Below are 16440 nucleotides of genomic sequence, written 5' to 3' on the forward strand. Positions count from 1 at the left end.
TACTCTTTCAGCCAGCGATTCTGTTTATTTTTGAATGGCATATGCCTTTTGACTCTGCTACAGTTTGCGTCAAGACTGATGTCAGACTGACATGTTGTTTGTCAATTGGCAACCCACAAGACTGTTCTTTCGCCAAGTTAGGTATATCAGTAACACTGTTTGTCCTGCATGGTGTATTTAGAGGTCTGCACTTTTCCTGGGGAAAAGTACAAGCAAACATCTGAGTTTGGGAGAAGATAAAGACATGAACAAAGAGAAACTCATCTACTCAGACAACTCATCTACTCAGGTGACCTACAGTATATAAAGGTCATATATAAAGATTGTTTCCTGTTGGTCTCATTCCTGGACTACAGCATGAGGGGGCTTCTCCTTTTATTCTCTGTGGCACTGACTGGTAGGTTTTGTTTGCCTGTTTGTTTGTCCTCCCCATTAAAAAAAAACATCTAATGAATGTCATTTTTTTAACCATCTCCTTCATTTCAGCTTTCAGTCAGAATATCAGTTATGGTAAGTAAATCTCTTTGGAATAATATGATTAATACTTAGGTTTAATGTCATAATTCTAATATTCTAATATACTACAATATTGTAATAATTTCAATATAATTTTGATGGGTTATATTGAGGTTACTATTGCCTCAATGAACAGCATGAAAAGGCAATCGTTTATTAATATTAATATTGCTTATTTTAAAAATCCTCTCAAATACTGAATCGTTAAAAATAATAAGTTACTTTCTCAAGTAATATATTATATTTACAGAACCGGGCTTGGACCCCAAAAAGACTTATGAATACAAGTATACGGGTGTCGTCACTGTTGGACGTGACATGCCAGATCTTGCAGAGTCTGGACTGAGGCTTACATGCTCTGCTAAAATCATTGGTGTGTCAGCTCAAAACTTCCTCCTCCAGGTAAAAATAAACTATCCATACATATACAGTTAAATGCAAAAGTATTGGTTTTGGCAAAAGTACTATAAATATATTGCACAAATATTTTGGCTCTGTACTCCAGCGCATTGAATTTGAAATAAAACAAAGAATATGAGGTTAAAGTGCAGACTATTTGCTTTAATATGAGGGCATTTTATACTGTATCAGGTGTATCAGGTGATCTGTGTAGGAATTACATGCCTCAAGAAATATACCCCAAATTTTAGGGGAGCAAAAGTAGTGGGACAAATGAACATACTCCGAAATAAAATTAGTTGCCATAGTTGTCTGAAGTCTGTGACCCGGCACTGGATATCTGTCTTGGTGATGTTTTTTAGGTGTTTTGCCTTCAGTCTTGTCTTCAGCAGCTGAAATGCTTGCTCAATTGGATTCAGACAGGTGATTGACTTGGCCAATAAAGAAGATTTCACTTTTTGAGCCTGAATATACACTCAGTGAGCACTTTATTAGGTATTTCTCAGACTTATTATTTGGACTTCTGCTGCTGTAGCCTATCCACTTAGAGGTTTGATGTGTTGTGTGTTCAGAGATGCTCTTCTGCATACCACTGTTGTAATGCATGGTTATTTGTGTTACCTTCACCTTCCTGTCAGTGTTGACCAGTCTTGCCCTTGTCCTCTGACCTCTCTCATTAACAAAGCATTTTCACCCACAGAACTGCTGCTAACTGGATGTTTTTCACACCATTCTCTACAAACTCTAGAGACAGTTGTGCATGAAAATACCATGAGGTCAGCAGTTTCTGAGATACTCAAACCTCCCTGTCTGGAACCAACAATCATTCCACAGTCAAAGTCACTTAGACCACATTTCTCCCCATTCTGACATTTGTTCTGAAACACAGCTAATCCTCTTGACCACATCTACATGCTTTTATGCATTTAGATGCTGCCACATGATTGGCTGATGAAATATTTGCCTTACCAAGCTGGTGTACCGGTCTACCTAATAAAGTGCTCACTGAGTGTACTTCAGTAATATATTTTGGGTCATTGTCTTGCTGTATGGTAAAGTGGGTTTTGAAGGATTTGTTTGGATAGATGAGATGTTTCTGAACACTTCTGAACTCATCCTGCTGCTACTGTGACCAGTCACATTCTCAATGAAGAAAAATTATCCAGTTCCAATAGAAGCCATACATAACCATACCCCACTATATTAGTAATTCACTAATATATTGGGGAGCCAAGCCTAAACTTAACAGTATATAGACAGTAAATTAACAGTATAATCTTATTATCAATTCTAAATTTAACAGGCATCCAATTAAGTGTTTTGAACACCGACTGATATGTTCACATGTCTTAGTTCTATTAAGAACCCTCGTGGCTGCATTATTTCCAAGTTGGATGTATTTCAGGGCTGAGTGCAACCAGACAGTAAACCATTACAGTAATCTAGCCGAGAGGTCGAAAATGCATGAACCATTTTCCAGCATCCCGGAGGGACACTGTTTTGTCTACGTCTAATCAATATGTTCAGATTTCTTTTCCTCATGTTGGCCTCCTTTGGCACTCCTTTGGTCCTCATTTTGAGATACAGCAGTTACTCCATGACATACATTACGTTACAGTTATTTAGCTGACGCCTAAATCCAAAGTGATTTTCATTGATTTGACTCCCCAGCCAATCCCCCTTTGATAAATGTTGGGTTAGGGGCCTTGCTCAAGGGCCCAAAAGCAGTGTATTACGGCTGCACTGGGCTTGAACCACTGACCTCCCAGTCAAGCACCTTAGCCACTAGCACCTTCCCACCAGATGCAAATGCCCCTCCCAAACTCTAGACCTTTTGTTCACCTTCTTGCGCATGAACTAATGATGCAAAACACGGCTAGCCAAGAAACACCTAAGCAGCCATTTATCCAATTACCTTTGTGCCCAAGAAATGGGGGGACTATGTGTAAAAGTTCTGTAAGGATGGCTTCATATGGATGTGAATATCCTCAAATTAAAGATGACAATCTACACTTCAACCTCACATAACCTCATATGCATTGTTTTATTTTAAATACAAGGTGACGGAGTACACAGCCAAAACAGCGTGCCTTGGTCCCAATGCTTTCGCATTTAACTATGTGTGTTTATGTGTGCTTCCGTGAGTGCGTGTGTATGCATATCTGTGTGCACCTATGTGCTTGCATGTGTATTGCGTGCTGTAAATGTTTCACAGAAACATTTTATTGACTCCATAAATATGTTGCTGTTACATAGGTTTCCAATTTGACCTTTGAAGAGTTTAATGGCCTTCCTGGGAAGGTTGGGTTCAATCCCTCACCGAAACTGAGTGAAAGGATTGCCGAACAGCTCACCAAGCCGGTCATGTTTGAATATGTGAGAGGACGCATCGGGGACATACGTGCAGCAGCTGAAGTCTCAAACACTGTGGTCAACATCATGAGAGGGATTCTTGGGTTTCTGCAAATAACAATCAAAGCTACACAAAAGGAACTTTTGAACTTCATGAGGTATGTATCCAAGTATCATGTACATTGCAAGACACATTCAAATTGCTTTACACTGCTTACATTTGATATAACATTCAATTTAGCTTTTTTGATCATGGAAGCAAGTCAACTTCTTGCTTATGTTAATGGCAGTACTGAATTTAAATGTATTGCTTCTACATATTGCACTCTAACAATACTATTCTATAGACACTGTAGTATCAGTACAAAACAATGCAAATAGAGGGGAGGGGAGAGCATATTTATTGTTGTATACATATGTATACACAGACATGGACAAATTCAAATCTCCATATCTTTACACAGCTAGGAATACATGGTATTTTCCATTGCAACTACTTAATTGAAGAAGTCCAAACCTCAAAAGAATTCTACGTTACTCAAATCGTGGATGTAAATAACTGCCAGGAGAGGGCAGCAATGTACAGTGGAATGACCCTCGCACTCCAAAATAAAAACTGCAAAGAGGTTGTTTTTTCTTTTTGTTTTGTTTACTTTTTAAATTGTAGAACAGTGAGATGATGGATAGATGATGCATTGATTATTTTCTCCTTTCCTGGGACACAGAGAGGTGACAATCTCAAAACAGCTATGAAGTACACATACACACTGAGGCCAACAGTTAATGGTGCCCTGATCACAAAAGGTCATGCCCAAGAATGGCAGTTCATCGCTCCCTTTAATGTAAACGGAGGAACTTCCAAACTAAAAGCAATGTAAGACGACTGTATGCTCTATACATTTATCTATATACACAGTGCACAGAGAGAAAATGCCTAACTCAATTTGTTTCTTCCCCCTCACTTGCAGCAAAGACATTGTGCTGGTCAGTGTAGCAGACACAGTGGGAAACCCAGTGATGGGTCCCTTGGAGAACAGTGGAAATCTGATGTACAAATTTGGAAATGAACTCAACCAGCTTCCATTGTTCTTAAAAAAGATAGATGATCCGCTGCCTAAAGTAAGCTTTCAAATATAACATCTTGAAGCCCTGTGCTTCAGAACATTCTCTATGATCTATGACATTTTTCATTAATAATTGAATTGCATTTGCCTCTAAATATTTGCTGCAGATTTCAGAACTCATTCAGCGTTTGGCGCAAGCTAACATAAATCAGGTTGACAGTGCCAGTAGTATGGATATCCTTCAACTGTATCAACTTCTGCGTGTGGCAACTCTAGACAACTTGGAAGCTCTATGGAAGCAGTTTTCTGTGAATGCAGAGTACAGGTACTCATTGTATTATATAGTTTTTGTTTATTTGTTTATTTGTCAGGGACAATGTACAATAAACATGAATCTCAGTTAATGAGAGGAGATGCTTTGCACCAGATTTGAGCTCCTTAATTGACCAGATATTGCTTTGACAAGACGGGAAAATTAACCATTGTCAGTGTTTATTTTGATGCAAAGTCTTAGAGCTCAGTCATGTAATATGGAAAAATAGAAACCAGACATGGAAACAGCCAATAGGGTTATTTAACACATACTAAATTACATTAAAGACACATTTCATTTCGCTCAGGAAAAAATAAACAGAAAGCACAGTAAAAGGTATGTTCTGAACAAGAAAAAATCTAAACTGTGACCAGCATATTTAGAAAGGATGATGCATCTACAAAGACAGCACTGAAGCTCTCTTGATAGAAGATATACTTTCGGAGACCAAGCGTAGTAGAGGCTAATAGCTTATTTACAGCTTCAGTGTGCAGTGACTGGAAGTGATGCAATAGAACAGGTCAAAGTTCAGTAATGTGGATGCACACTCATCAGTCTCATAGTTCTCATAGTTCTCAACAAGTACCCCAGACCCAGTAATCTCATGTACTACTTCACTGTAGTTCTCCACCAATTTATCCTCATCATCATTTTAAAGCACCATTTAACTGACACAAAGATGGTCACTTTCTATGTTTCCATCTTTTCCTTTATTATCAAAAATATAACTTACAGGAGGTGGCTATTGGACTCTGTTGTTGAAGTTACAGATGCCAGAGTCATTCAGTTCCTAAAAAACAGATTTCAAAAAGCAGAGCTTACAGCAAACGAAGCAGGCCAGACATTACTTGTGGCATTTCATCATTTAATATATATAGACCTGGCCAAGGTAAGTCTGGCCCAGCCATACTTAAACACACTAAACAACTTGTCATACTTCACTCAACAGGACCTGACTGACATATTTAAAATGTTTCCTTCAGGAATTTCTGACATTGCCTTTTAGTCAGACAGCTGATGTGCTATGGAAAACTATAGTGCTAGCATATGGTTCCCTGGTCTACAGGTACTGTGGTAACATTGAACCATGTCCAGTGGCTGCAGTACAGGTAAACAATTTCTCATTACTTATGGGTAAAAATGATTTTTGTGTTGAAACCTAAACCAATGTTTTTTTCATTTATAAGTATAAGTATGACAAATAAGTGGCTAGCACTGCAGTGCTTTATGTGCTTTCAAAAATGGCGTATTACTCACAGCTTTCCCCACTTCAGACAGCACACACAGTATTCCTTATCGCACTTTCTCATGATCACAGTCCTATGACAAAAAAGTGATTTAGCTCAGTTACCTTAGTTACACACCACGTGAATCAATCTACTGAATTCAGAGCCAGAGCAAGTCCAGAAAAATCAGATTTTGTTTTCTATACAATTATTATTTGCACAGGTAGTTTTCTTTGTGTTCATTCCTAAAATACAGTAATTCAATTCCTAGAAATTAATGCCAAAAAACTCAATTTTAAGTAAAATGCTTGCATTTCCTGAAAGCCTCAAAAGACAGGAAATCAGCCCTAATGATATATCCCTCAACATTGTGATTATACATAAATTTGGCTTTCCTTTTTATGTTGTGTTCTGAAATTCTGAAATGCGTAATGCACTGCATTACATGCCCTTCTAAATTTGCATTTACTGTTTTCGCTGGGCCTTTACCACAGCCTCTGCTTGATCTTGCAATTGATGGCCTCAATAAAGGCAGTGAAGAGGAGATGGTCTTGGGCCTGAAGGCCCTGGGGAATGCGGGTCATCCCTCCAGCATAAAAACCATCATGCACTTTCTCCCTGGCTCCTCCCCAATAGGGGCTGTCCTTCCCACCCATGTACTGAACGCAGCTGTGCAGTCTCTCAGGCTTATCGCCGTCAAAGAGCCCCATAGTGTGAGTCTTAACCCATCCTTAGCATTTAATGGGATGCAATAGTTCTTAATTAATAGTATGTATACTATATCCAGGGCTTTTTTTTTTTTCATCATACCTCTTGTAATGCTTGTAATTGCAGGTCCAGGACATTGCTTTGAGTGTTTTTGTACAGAGGGACCTTCCTCCTGAAGTGAGAATGCTGGCTTGTATAATTCTGTTTGAGACCAAGCCCCCATTCGGTCTCGTATCAACTGTCACAGCATTCCTTTTAGAAGAGACAAACCTCCAAGTTGCCAGCTTTTCCTATTCTCTTATCAGTGGATTTGCCAGATCTCGCTCTCCTGACAATCACTATTTGTAAGTGTATTTTAGGTATTACTTAAATAGGTATTTTCTTGACATAACAGCATTATTATTTTAATGAAATACATTTTTTTTTTTTTTTTTTTTTTTTTTTTTTTCATCAACCTTACTTCCTTTCAGGTCCAGAGCTTGTGATCTAGCCATTAAAATCCTTGGATCTAAACTTGGTCATCTGAGTTACCGCTACAGTAAAGCTGGGCGCTGGGATTGGTTTAACGGTATGTTTAAAATCCACTTACACTGCTCAAATGGCATTTGGGTTCTCTTCTCATTCTCATCAGTGAACTCCTCAGCCCACGAAAGCTTAGAGACTGCTAACAAACAGTCTTGAACTCACTGTGCTTCCGTGTACAGTAGCCTGGGTTTACTCTTATCCCTCTCACTTATTCCTCCATTACTGCATCTGCACTACACTCCTGAGGCACTGAGTATATTGTGTTTTATTTTTTCAGATGCCTTTCTGGTTGGAACAGCAAGCAATATCTACATGTTACATAATACTGCCAACTCCTTCCCGACAGCTGTTATGTTAAATGGAAATGTTTATTTCCTCGGTAGAATACTACAGCTTCTAGAGGTAATGCTGAAAGATGACCATTTTGTGTTCAATCAAAAAGCTTTAGTATTTAGAAATTATTTTAACATGATTTATTCATTTTTTTTAAATATGTTATGCTCTCTCTCTCTCTCTCTCTCTCTCTCTCTCTCGTACACACACATACACACAGCTTGGCGTACGTGCAGAAGGAATCAAAGAACTTTTCAGCCAGATTCCACCTTTACTCAATGGGGAATCAGACATCAATAAGATGAAAGCAATGTTAAAGTTGGTGAGTCCTTGTCACTAAACACTAGCCCATCACGGGCATGAAGTTGGTATCTTGTACTAACAGTATCTACATGATCCAGATACTAGACTGCCCTTTTAAGGTATTAAATGTACAATTTGTGCCCTTATGAAAAAATTACATGTTGAATTTGACTTTTCACATAGTCAAATCACAAAGTCACATTTAACATTAAAATATTCACCTGTGAATGAAAATGTCCACGTGTGAAAAGAAAATAGGTCAGTTTGAATCATTAGCATCTTCACAAACTAAAACTAACTTGTGCGCACCAAAAACAAATTTGAGCTTGAAAGGATCTGTCTGGAAGAATGGGAACCTGCCAACGTCAAGGTATAGAAAGCTTGTAGAGAATTCGCTAAGAAGACTCAAAGCTGTAATTACTGCCAAAGGGGCTTCCACAAATGATATGTACTGTGTATGTAAATGAGATTTCAGTTTTAGATTTTTTAAAAATTAATTTGCGAAAACTTCTAAACATGTTTTAGGGTTATTGAGTGTAGATTGATGAGCAAGTTGAGAGTAGGTACAGTGATTAGCATGTTTTTGAGACGGGTGCGTGGGGGTTGGACCCAAAATGCACGACTCAGAAACAATGGTTAGATAAAGTCCCGTCAGGGCTTTATTCGGGACGAATCCCAGGAGCGTAGTCAAAAAAAGCAATGTCCATACACGTAGATCCAGCCAAACAAATATTAAACAAACAAAAAGCACGGTGCCGAGGGAAGAGGCAAACTCGTAGTCGGTAGACGTGCAGGAAGGTCCGGTAGCAGGAGAGCTGTCAGCAGGGCAGATGTACAGGCGGACGGCAGGCAGAGTCGTAGTCGAGGGCGATGCGGAAGTCGAAACCATAAAACAATCAGCGAGGCAAAAGTACAAAGACGGTAGGCGAGGACGTGGTCAAAAACAAACGATGGTCAACGAAACAGAAATCAATAAACAATAGTCGGTAAACAGGCTTGGATCTAAACGTGAATCAATCAGAAAATAATGCTCAAGAGTTGCGTAGTAAACTAGAGGCAGACAATTTCGCAGTGAACAGTAGCGCGACTGGGATATAAATGCAGGTGTAGACAGGTGTAGACAATTAGTTAGAGCGTAGCAAGGAAATGGAAAACAGGTGTGATGGATGACAAGTTTAACAAGGTGATCGTTAGTAATAAACCTATCCTGCCCTAGCATTAGTAAATTAGTAAATGACATGCACGAGAAACGTAAGGTAACATGAATACATGATTAGTTTGTTAGTTTCTACCCAATCCTGATCTAGCATTAGTAGTTTTAGTAAATAGACAAATGGAAACAATTATGGAGTGAATGACAGAAAGAGAGAGAGAGAAAAGGCGGAACGCAAGGTTTGCGGAAAGACATGTAAAAGTGTATGTTTAAACAGTAACCAGTCTACGTAACAATAAACATAAATCAAAACATAACACAAAACGAAACTAAGATGATAACCATTCAACATAACAAGGTATTATAATCGTAACGAAACATAACTAGACATGACGAGAAAATAAATCGTAACAAGAAATAAACTAAACAACATGACGAACCTAGACTAACCTAATACATGATAAGACAATACAAGACTAAGACAAAATGAATAAACATAAAACATGGCGAGACAGACCTGAAACGTGACAGTTTTTTTTTTTTTTTTTTTTTTTTACACACACAACCCAGAAACTGAGATTTCTTTCTTTTTTTCTTTTTATCAGCTGTCAGACTGGCAGTCATTACCTAAAGATAAGCCTCTTTTATCTGTGTTTGCAAGAGCTTTTGGACAAGAGGTATTATTTGCCGATATAAACAGGGATATGATTCAAAGTACTATTCAGGTAAGTGCACAAAAGCCTTCACGTACTAATGCACATTTTACTCTGTTTTACTCAAAATGCAGCAATACAGTGTCACACATATTCATTAACAAATATGGACTGAAAACAAGTCTGAATTAATTATGATTGTATTGTTTTAGGCACTTACTGCTGGCAAAGAAGTCCCGTATGGAAAATAATTGAAGATATTCAAAAAGGGATAGCATGGCATTGGACAAAGGCGTACCTTATATTTGAAACTCGATATATACAAGCAACAAGCCTTGGCTTACCCAGCGAAATCAGGATATACTATTCTACTGTAACTGGCATTACAGTCAATGGTAAACATTGGGTTTCTTTTTGGTCTAGAGCACATTGCATGCAGTAAGCAAGTCATCTCTCTTTCAGCCCTTGTTGGAGTATGCAACATAATAATATTCTCTTTTTCATTAGCTAAAGCAACTCTCAGTCCACCACCAACAGATAACCTGGGCCAACTTCTGAATTCTGATATTGCAATACAAACAGAAGGAAATGCAGGGTAACATTTCCCATTGTCCTTCATGAAAATCCACAATTGTGAAGTTACAGGACCTACAAACACAGATATTCCACAGACACATCTCCCATCTCTCACATCTCAGATGCTTGTTGTTGGAAAAAGCATTATGTGCAGTGTCTAATTATTGTGGTGAAATACATTTCTGTTTTCCATGGGATTAACACTGTTATGTTTCAGTCTGGAGCTGAGTTACAAAGCAAAAGCATAGTGACAATGCCCTGGAATTTTGAAATTAATCTCAATGTGAAGTCCAAAAAAATCCAAATTGATACTTCCCCCTGTCAAAATGACACAGACTTTTTTTCATTGAAGTAAGTTCCTGTTTTTCATGCAACTATCGTCTGTCAAAAGAAAATAACATTTGTTTTTGACAGGACAACCATCTAAATTATTTATTGTTTTCTCGCTTGTAATGCAGCTTTGATGTTTATGCTGTCTCGAGAAACATTGATGACCCATCTGGGGCCATAATGACTCCAATGATGGCTGGCCTCAAGGAAACCTATGAGCATAATGCAGAATCCATCAAACAACAAACTGGGACCTCTGAACAAGAACAGGTGTGTGTGTGTGTGTGTGTGTGGGGGGGGTATTGTTGTATATACAGTGCTGTGAAAAAAGTATTTGTTCTCTTCCTGATTTCCTCTCTATTATCGCATATTTGACACAACGAATGGTTTCAGATCTTTAGACAAAATGTAATACTCAAGTAAGGAGTAAAACTGTTTCAAGTTATGAGTCAAAGGGCCAGATGAACTAAGCCTTTTGAGACGATTTTCAAGCGCGCCTATGGTGCATACATGCGTATTTTGTCTCAATCTAGAGCATGGGTCTGGTACGCGTGTCATCTAGGCAAGTCATCGCAAGGTGCGTTTCTCTCCTTAATGTATATTCATTAAAGGGTGGATCACTCAAATAAAGGGTGGAGATATTATAATTGTTGCTGAATATGTATTCCTTTGAATTTACCAAAGATCACACATTTAACAATGGTTGTGTCAGAGTGCGGGACAAAGGAACCAAGAGCAGACTCAGGGATAATGTGAAAAAGGCAGGCAGAGTGTAATAAAAACCAGAAAGACAGACCAAACAAGCAAAAGTACAAATATGAAATCCAAAAACACAGGGAGTCCAAAACCAGGAATAGATCAAAAAACAGAAAATCCCAAAACTAATGCACAGACAAACAGATGGTCAGTCCAATACAAGCTAGAACCAGGGGAAAGTATAGAATAAACAAGGGCTGACTTGGAAACTGGAAAAGACAAACTAGCAAGGAGAACTGAAAAGGACAGGCTTGAATACAATACTAACAAGCACACAACAAGAAACAGGTGAGACGAATGACGAGACAGGAAGGAAATACATATAAGGAGTGGAAGGCGGAGACACAGATAAAAAGAAGAACAGGCAGGACTACAGAAAGAGAACAGGGATTTAAGACACAAAATGCAGAGGAAACAGAAAGATGTGACTGTGGGGCTTCAGGGGAGCACGTGCCTTCAGGGGGGCACAGGACCTTTTTTGTTGTAAAATTTCAACCTTTTTAGGCATAAAGCCCAAGGAACAGTACACCGTTGAAAACATAATTTCATTAGCTAAAATGTTCCTCAATTGTCACTCTAATACCGGACTCCTAATTGACTGTACAATTATCAAAAGTTATACTGTTGGTGACTCCCCATGGAGAGGGACGTTGTCTATACCATGTGACCGTGTTACTGGGACTGATCAGAGAACCTCATAGTTGCACTGACCATGTTCCAGAGAGCCAATACAAAATGTAGATAATTGCATTCCTATGTACAAGTACTTTTGTGCACTTATAAAATGGTTAAATGGACAAAAATTATAATTTCCCCAGATAATGGGATTTCTATTGATGCTATTCCAAGTAAGCATGTTTTTGGAATTATGTACTATGATGGATTTGGTTCACTGGATCCTCACCTTGAAAATGACACCAATATTACCCTAATTTGTGTAGCTTGTGGATTCAAAAAATGCAGAGAACGTGAGGTCCCCCTCATTTGTTTTTCCACCCCACATTACAAAATAAGGAACTAAAGCAATGACATTGTAAAATAGTTTATACAGATAGAACTGTGAGTTTTAGCGCTTTCAAATGGTATATGCTCTGACCATATTCATTTTAAATTACAACATGAAAAGAGGAATGAATGCAATTAATCCCACTCAAGTCAAATTCCTACTTGAGGGGTTAAAGTGGATATTTTCAGCTTTTATTAAAGAGTATTTTCATTTTGGTTTCACCATTTCAAAATTACAGCAGTTTTTACACCTCATTTTAGGGTGCCAAATGGCTTCTCAGATGTTTCTAATTAATCAGGTGTTTAATGAAAATATATTCTTATTTGTAAATACATTTCAATTATTTATTATTTTTTTGCACACAGATGGGAAGATTGTCAGACGTATATCATGAGAGGAAGCAGATGTGTGTGGATGCTACTGTCTATGGGACAGCAATGTGCATGGAGGCTGAGGCCAAGAGGACACATTACACTGAAGAATATCCTCTTTATTACTTCTTGGGATTTACGCACTTTGCAGTGAAACTTCAAACGGGTACAGTAACCATTTATGTTTATGTGACAAAGACAAAATCAAGGAAACTCCAACACATATGAGAATCATATGCTGAATCTGCATATGACTGCAAATATTCTGGAGATTATATTTTCTATATTATTATTTTTGTATGTATGAATTCAGGGAAATGGAACAAATGTATTGGAGTAAAAACTGTATTTCTTCCCTTTGTAGTACCAACAAACAAGCCTATTGACAAAATACACATTGAGTTCAATGCTGGACCATACAAGGCTGCCCATGCATTCCGTCAAATGGTAGAACTCCACATGCATCCCAAGGTACCAATTGCATTCAGGCATTCAAAGATATTTTGAATTAAACTCATTCTTGGGGGACTGTACTACAAGAAAGATATAGAGGTCCTGGAAAATATTCAAAGAAGGGCAACCCGATTGATTCCATGTATGAAAGATAAAAGTTATGAGGAAAGACTTTAAGCTTAATAAAAGGAAACTTGGGTTTAACAAAGTGAACTACAAGCGATTTTGCAGGGTGAGTTCGGTAAGCACAACAATACGCAGACTCAGGGAGAAAGTAAAAATCAGCAGACTTTAATAAGACAGGCAGATCGCGGCAGGCAGAGGTCGATTTCCAGCTAACAGATATGACAGGGAACATCAGGTGCATAATTGTATCCAAAAACGGGTAGGCAGTCCAGGAACAGAGTGATGCTAAAAAGCTACAATCCAGGCATCAGCATACAAATACAGGCAGAGGTTGATATCAGGAAATCCAAAACAGAACTAAAACAGAAAAGATGCCACACAGGTAAAGGAACGGGAAAGGGAAAGCTAGAACAGGGGACAGGAATAGAGCAATTCATGCAACAATGCAGTAAGAAATATCAGCGTCTCCAGCTAAAATTACACGGCCGTCTTTTAATTTGAACATTACAAGTACTGTACAATGTTTCTCTTTATGAATTGCTGGCAGTTTTCCCTGTGGCCCACAGGTATCTCACTTAACACATAATGTGAAAATATTTGCCAGCAAGGTCCAGTTCCAATTCTGCACTGGCAGGCATGGGTCAACCCAAATATTTTCTGACACACATACTCCCCCTGCATCAGGGTCTGGCTCTCGCCCGGTCTGGTTTCACACAGAGAGTGATCACAGCTTGCCAGGACATGCAGCGGAGGCAAAAACACTGGGGGTTTTCAAGACCAGGCTAGATAATGGTGCTAGATACTATTTAGCTTTTAGGCAACCTAAGCAGTAGTTACACTTTAATGGTAGGAGAAAGCGAGCATTGCTGGGCTGAATCATTATATTATGTTATGTTTTTTTACCTAACTCCATGGTCCGGTACAGTATATGGGATGGCCATCTGCATGTAAAAAGAAGGCAGTGTGGACCTACTATGAATGTAGTTTGTAGATACTTCAATTGCAGTACAACAGGGGCATTTACTTTTTTTTAATTTTTACTTCTTTAGGATACTACAGGGAACTTGAGTTCCTCCTCCAGTTCCTCAGTGAGAAAGTCCCATCAATCAGAACACCAGTCATCTGCATCTCCGGTATTCTGTGTTTGCTGATCTAAATTTGTTAATTTCAATTATTAAACAATTACATACCCAGTCAGATGAAATATGAGCTGTCTTTTTCTACAGTTGTTAGATGTGGTGCCTGACCCTGTGGCAACATTAATGGCGCTGGCGATAAAAGGTAGTGCCAAGCCAGATGGTTACGAAGCAGCTGCATACTTCACCCAGGCCGCCCAGAAGTATGACCTACAGCTGCTCATCTCTCAAGTGGGTGAGGAAGCCAACTGGAAACTGTGCACAGACGCAAATATGGATAAGGCACATAGCAAAACAAAGGTAAGAGTGTAAGTAAATGTCACTGTCAGGCATTTTATATGTACATATCTTTTTCTGTTATCGACACAGTAATTATAAATCTAGAATGTATAACCTGTTACCATGAGAGTGGCTGAGTGTGTGCTCCGTCAATGCCAAGTCGGTGTCAAAACTCATGAATTCCATCACATGAAGATCACTCAAAGCCTTGAATAAATGAATCCTCTAGGTAATTCGTTTTTTTTCTTCAAATTAAATGTCTGGTCTTGTGTATGTGCTACTGTACCTCAGATTCACCTCAGATGGGGGGCAGAGTGCCAGACGTACAACATGGCTATAAAGGCTGCAACATCACACATGCCTGGATCACGTCCAACATTGTATACCAGCATTCACTGGGAAAATATGCCAGTGCACATGAAAGAGTTTGGAAAGAGGTAACACTTCAATCATGGATACAATGATCTTTCCATATATGTATAAAATAATGGCTATGCCCATTAAAGGGGCACCTATGATTATATTTGCATATAGTCAAACATATTTTTCCAAAATATTTTTTAGAATTCAAGAATATATGCCTGGCATGGCCTTTCTTCTTGGATTTTACCAGAAACATGTGAAAAATCCTGAAAACCAAGTTTCTGCTTTAATTGTTGCTGCATCATCCAAAAGCATTGACTTGAAGATAAGAATTCCAGAGGTAGGGGTTGATATGTTTTGTTCATACAGATTCTTATTTTAGATGCTTCTGGAATTGTATCACCAAAGTCCTGGTGTGGCACTATGCATGTAGAGTGTGTATTTCTATAACTATAGAAATACTAGTGTCTATTTCTATTTGGTGCTAAAATGTCACAGTGTGTTGTGCTTGCTGGGGATTTGTGACTGTATTTATGTCTCCACCAGCTGACAGTCTATCAACAAGCAATCCCGCTTCCATTTGTAATAGTTAATTTTGAAGAAATGTACGAAAAATCTATTGGGTTTGGCGAACTATCACTTTTCATGTTTAAAACCATAAATGGTAAGTGTGTTCCATGCATTTTTAGTTGCTAAGAACTAAATGTTTTGTATTCATTTATTTACAGCTCAATGCTCCATTTCTGGAAGCAAATTTAAGACCTTCAACAATATCAGATTTAAGGCAGCTATGCCCAAAGATTGTTACCTCCTTCTGGCACAAGACTGCACTACGGACATGAAGTTTCTGGTTATGATGAGAGAAGACACAAACAACAAGACTGAAATCACTATCAGAACACCAATAGGGTGACTATAAGTCCTGTTACACCTGTAAAATTCATGTAAATTGTGCAGGCATTGGCTTTGGACATAGTTTTACTATTATTTATCTGTTTTTATGTTTCAGTTCTCAGTATTGTTTGCCCCATTATCCTTCCAGGTCTCTGAATTTGAGCTATAGAACTCCAGGAACCATTCTGATGAAGCTAAATGATTCTCCAATATCATCATCTGCCTTGCCACTGAATGATCCATCAGGTAGCATGACAACAGATTAAATAACAACTATTCAAGTAGCAAGTAATTGCTGTGTTTTTATTGATTATGTTCTTCCTTTTGAGAAAGGAACATTACTGATTGACAAATCAGATGATGGCATTGTAATCCAGGCACCAACCCTTGGACTTCATAGCTTGTATTTTGATGGGAAGAATATAAAGGTGAGTTGCCTGAAAACATGACCTTTTAAAAAACAGCGTGCTCCATAATGTTTGGGACAAAGACTCATCATTTATTTATTTGCATCTGTACAAATCTGTTTAGATTTGTAATAACAAAATTTGTGGTTAATGTGCACATTGTGAGATTTTATTAAAGGGCATTTTTATACATTTTGG

At 38.3% G+C, this 16440-nt stretch overlaps 1 protein-coding gene across 1 annotated transcript in view; it reads left to right on the top strand.

The window, feature by feature from the left end:
• The first annotated feature begins 244 nt into the window (after nucleotides 1-244).
• Nucleotides 245-16440, top strand: part of vtg3 (vitellogenin 3, phosvitinless) — a 55861-nt gene continuing 39665 nt past the window's right edge. Inside the window, 28 exon segments of the mRNA XM_061238999.1 lie at nucleotides 245-299; nucleotides 767-918; nucleotides 3172-3405; nucleotides 3408-3425; nucleotides 3732-3893; nucleotides 3993-4141; nucleotides 4236-4386; nucleotides 4499-4656; nucleotides 5380-5533; nucleotides 5628-5753; nucleotides 6365-6583; nucleotides 6705-6922; nucleotides 7049-7146; nucleotides 7381-7505; nucleotides 7657-7758; nucleotides 9498-9617; nucleotides 9758-9776; nucleotides 9779-9940; nucleotides 10053-10140; nucleotides 10287-10472; nucleotides 10580-10721; nucleotides 12579-12750; nucleotides 12949-13055; nucleotides 14390-14599; nucleotides 14870-15015; nucleotides 15143-15281; nucleotides 15488-15523; nucleotides 16165-16263. Coding sequence (XP_061094983.1) covers nucleotides 245-299; nucleotides 767-918; nucleotides 3172-3405; nucleotides 3408-3425; nucleotides 3732-3893; nucleotides 3993-4141; nucleotides 4236-4386; nucleotides 4499-4656; nucleotides 5380-5533; nucleotides 5628-5753; nucleotides 6365-6583; nucleotides 6705-6922; nucleotides 7049-7146; nucleotides 7381-7505; nucleotides 7657-7758; nucleotides 9498-9617; nucleotides 9758-9776; nucleotides 9779-9940; nucleotides 10053-10140; nucleotides 10287-10472; nucleotides 10580-10721; nucleotides 12579-12750; nucleotides 12949-13055; nucleotides 14390-14599; nucleotides 14870-15015; nucleotides 15143-15281; nucleotides 15488-15523; nucleotides 16165-16263 — 3747 coding nt within the window.

The sequence above is a fragment of the Conger conger genome, chromosome 4 (genome assembly GCF_963514075.1).
Source record: "Conger conger chromosome 4, fConCon1.1, whole genome shotgun sequence".
In the NCBI taxonomy this organism is placed as follows: Eukaryota; Metazoa; Chordata; class Actinopteri; order Anguilliformes; family Congridae; genus Conger; species Conger conger.